General features: G+C 35.6%; 1 protein-coding gene across 1 annotated transcript; it reads left to right on the forward strand.

Moving 5' to 3' along the window:
- Positions 1–1473: 1473 nt before the first annotated feature.
- Positions 1474–3375, forward strand: LOC145680775 (ionotropic receptor 93a-like). The gene has a single exon (XM_081751773.1). The coding sequence runs from the start codon at positions 1474–1476 to the stop codon at positions 3373–3375; it is 1902 nt and encodes a 633-aa protein (XP_081607899.1).
- The last annotated feature ends 1004 nt before the right edge of the window (positions 3376–4379 follow it).

Raw genomic sequence — 4379 nt, forward strand, 5'->3', positions numbered from 1 at the left:
ATAGATTTTAATGTAATGAATGTAACTGCTTTGGACAGTCTTGGGCGTATTTGAAGAATCGGGTTTCTCAAAGTGTATATTCAAGCCCAGTTTATTCTTTTGCTACTATCTAATGTTGTTATTGTTTGTATATGATCATGAATGTTCGAGCAATGACCTCGAGACTAGAAATTTTTATGAAAGGAGTGTTGTACACGAATGACTGACTATGTTTTCAGTTCGTAACCTATTTACCAACCGTAATCCATTGAATTGATCCCGAAGAAGTGTTTTAAAGAATCATAGTGTTAGGATGATTAATATTTCGTAAATTTTATACAATTTTTCCGCAACGCGAGTGAACTTGCTCGGTAAATATTTGTATGTATTAACTGCCTATCCAGTCTGACGATGTGAGTGGTGTTTGTGTAGTAAATGTTTTGTTATAGTTTAAGAGTAACTACAGAACGGTATATCTGTTGCGCAATTGGTGCAGTTTAAGTATACTTGTCCAACTTTATATTCGTGTTAATATGAAATTTTATTTTAATGACCCAATGTACAGAAATTAATCTATTACAAAGTGTAAGTTTTTTTTAGCAGATTGACCTCCATAAATGAAAGCTGCGAGGGAGGGGGGAATATGGAACCAGTTACTCTTGCTAATGGTTGCGTAACAAAATATACTGTTTTCTCTGAGTTTGTTTAAATATGTATATCACCATTCTGAGAGAACCTCCCTTCTATTTTGAACCCCCCCAAATAAACATTTCTGGCGTACTTACTGATCATGAACCCTTTTGAGAAACTGTTCTAGCTGCTGGCTTCGGAAACGACGTCAGTGTGGTAAGCCCATGACTCTGTGCCTTATATTTCTGTATAATATGGTTTAAAGTGGCAAGATCTACATGAAGATCTACTACTCATTTAACACATTTCTACGATGTGCGACGCCGTGAATTTAGCATCGGAAAGGACCACAAAGAACTTTTTCCAGAATGTGTTCAGTTTCGGCAGACTACGCGTGACCACACTGGTCTACTGTATGACTACCGATATACTGTTACTTGTCTCATAGCAATCTCACAGAGATGGATTGCTCATGCGCGGTACAGTTGCACATTGACTTCGGCTTAATATAAGAAAATCAACTTCTGTATTCCGTCATGTGGTCCACTGCCATTGTGGTTTTCTTTTGTCCATTGCTTCCACACACGTATCATTGTTATTCGACCAAGTCGTGTGCGAGCGCCGATTTCGTAGTACTATAATATCAGTCTTTTCGTTGGCCTACCACGAGACCCGTTCGAACGCGGTTGTCTGCTTGTATTATGTTCACGGTTCTGTTTAATAGTGTACAGCTTCTTTCATCAGCCAAGTCACGTAACGTCAATACGCAACTTATAGTAAATTATTAATGTCTAATACAGTTTTATTTTCTTTCCAGGAGTGCTCACTGCTATAATGAAACTCATTTGTGTCATCATTACTCTAATGTCGATTCAATCTTCTGCACGCCACTTCGATGTTATTAAAATTAACAAGAAGGACGATTCATTGGAAAAGCTAATAAAGGTACTGTTACTGCAACATCCACGAGAACATATATGTTTAGTTAAAATTGATGATTCTGGCAAATTATTGAGTGAGATGAATATGTTTGTGAAAGATGAGTTCATTCCAGTCGTAAGTCTGTCTTCTATTAATGGAAGAGCTTATGAGGATCGACTTGAGATCTTTTTAACAGTAATAAACATGGGATGCTCTAATATCTTATTTACTTCTGCGGACGTGGAAGTGGTTCCCAATTTAGTAATGCAAGTGGCTGAAGAAGCAACCCAAAGAAGACCTATGAAGTTCATTATTTTGGCCTTCAATATAAACGATCTCTATATTGATAACTTGATTGAATATGATTGGTTGAAGTATTTTCCATACACATATTTTATTACTAATGAAGCAGGAAGTACAGAATACAATGTGCTTACTCACTTCCTAGGCAATAATTTAAAACCGGAACGATTGGTGGTTCAAGCAACATGGAGGGATGACCACTGCGTAAATGGGACACTTTACAGTATCAATAAAATGCTTGATTTGAAAGGCAAGATTATGAAATTAATTCTACTACCTTACAGTCCATACTCCATAATACTGGAAAATTCTACTGATTATGATGGAATGGATTATAGATTTTTAATGGAATTTTCGAAAGTCCATAATTTCTCCTGGAATGTTGATGTGATAACAGATCTGGGAAGTCCTTTCGAAAACGCATCTACATCAACATTTTTTGCTAGAATTAAAACAAAAGAATATCACGCAGCGACACCAATAGGTGCAATTGTTGACTACTGTTATAAATACTACTATTTGAGCTATCCACATACTCAGGGAACTATAACATTTATGGTGCCACGTCCAAAACTTAAAGATCGTATGTGGTCCATATTCTTCCCTTTCACATATTCTATGTGGTTCATTATTCTAGGATGGGCATTATTTTCTTCCATTTGCATTTATGTGTTTTCTATTCTTCAACAGAAATTTAATGATCAAGAAAGCCGAATTCCATATACGAACTACCCCTACTCTGTAATAAGTACACTCGGTATGCTTGTTGGAGTCGGTGTCTTGTATGATAGGCATTCCGTGATAAAACAACTACTGATGTATTTCTTAATAGTTGCTCTTGTGCTTAATACCGCGTATGACAGTAATTTGGTAAACTATCTTACAATACCTTTTTATGACAAACCACTTGATACTTTGCATAAACTTGTACAATCTGGTCTCAGATGGGCGACATTTACCATGGTATATCCAGAAATCTTGCAAAACGCTTATGACCCTGATATTAAAATCATTAGGGAAAGGTATGTGCTTATTGAAAATTTTACGGAGTTAAATCAGAGAGTTAGAAGTGAAAATTTAGCTTACGTAGTCGAAACACTTGTTTCTGGTAGTTTATGCTCCATTGATTTTTTCGACGAAGACGTTCTTGAAAATATGTTAATCATGAAAGAAAGCGCTTTAAATTTACACTCAGCTTTCATGTTTTTCATTGGGTCCCCTTTCCTGGAACACGTTAACAGATATGTAATGAAGTTACGAGATTCCGGGATTATTTTTCACTGGGAAACTGACATTGTTCGCACTTATGTTCCATCTAAAACTTTTCTACCTTTACAAGGCGTAAATATCATGCAAAACGTTCTACGGTCATTATCAATGGAGGACATAAAAGGAAGTTTCATTGTGCTATTGTTAGGGCTGTTTCTGGGATTAATTTGTTTTTTGTTCGAAAGAATTCGTGAGCATGGTTCGATAACACGGTGTGTATTTGGAGTGCATCATTGGGATAGTTTACGAAGAGCTGATAGTAACAAGATTTAAGAATACGTGCCATATTTCAAGACGACGAAGGCGGTTTGATAAGTAACTTGCTTTGCACACTAATATATAGAGCTAACGCCATATGTATATTTAGTCATAAACTTTTCTTTTCTATGAATAAATAATCTGTTTTCTCAAGCCTATCTGACAGTAATTCACTGTTTGACAATTGCTTGAACAGAAGTGTTTGAAGTAACAAACAAAAATTAATAAAATTGAAATTCGTGGTGTAATTCAATTTTCTTCTGAAAGACAAAACAGCGAAGAAAATTCATGAGAGGATACCTACGTTGGGGGAATCATATCCTTCCTATGAAACTGTTCGACTTCGCGTAAATGAATTTTAAGCTTGGCAGAACAAGCATTATAGATGGACCAAGTTCTGGAGCCCTTAAATCAGCTGTGACACATGAAATCATCAACAAAGTCCATGATTTGGTTTTAACTGACAGATGAGTGAAAGTACGTGAGTTAGCAGAAATCACAATAATTTAAACTGTGTGGGTTCTCTTCATTTTATATAACGAATTACATACGAAAAAAAAGTCTTTGCGCAAGATGGTACAGCATTTACTCACTCCAGAGCAGAGAAAAAGCCGTGTTGCTGGGCAAAAATTGATTAGTTCGGTAAAAAATAATAATAATAATAATAATAATAATAATAATTGCTTCAGCTTCCTGCCTATTCACCAGACTCTCTCCGACTAAAGATCCAGAAACTCAAAACTTTTCTGGCAGAAGAAATATTTGAATCAAATGAAGGAATCATATAAGAAGTAAACAAGTATTTTGAAATCCAGCGGAAAAAACTCATTTCCGCGAAGGATACGCGAAGCTGGAAAAACGTTGCAGCAAGTGCATTGAACTTCGAAGAGACTATGTCCAAAAATAAAGTACTTTTAAAAACTCGAATTATTTTGTTTCACATCAAACCAAATTACTTATCAAATCACTCTCGTATATTCACACTTGATTTGTCATTATATTTGCAGAATTTTAAAAAA

The sequence above is a fragment of the Thermobia domestica genome, chromosome 1, assembly GCF_964235325.1.
Source record: "Thermobia domestica chromosome 1, izTheDome1.hap1.1, whole genome shotgun sequence".
Taxonomy (NCBI): Eukaryota; Metazoa; Arthropoda; class Insecta; order Zygentoma; family Lepismatidae; genus Thermobia; species Thermobia domestica.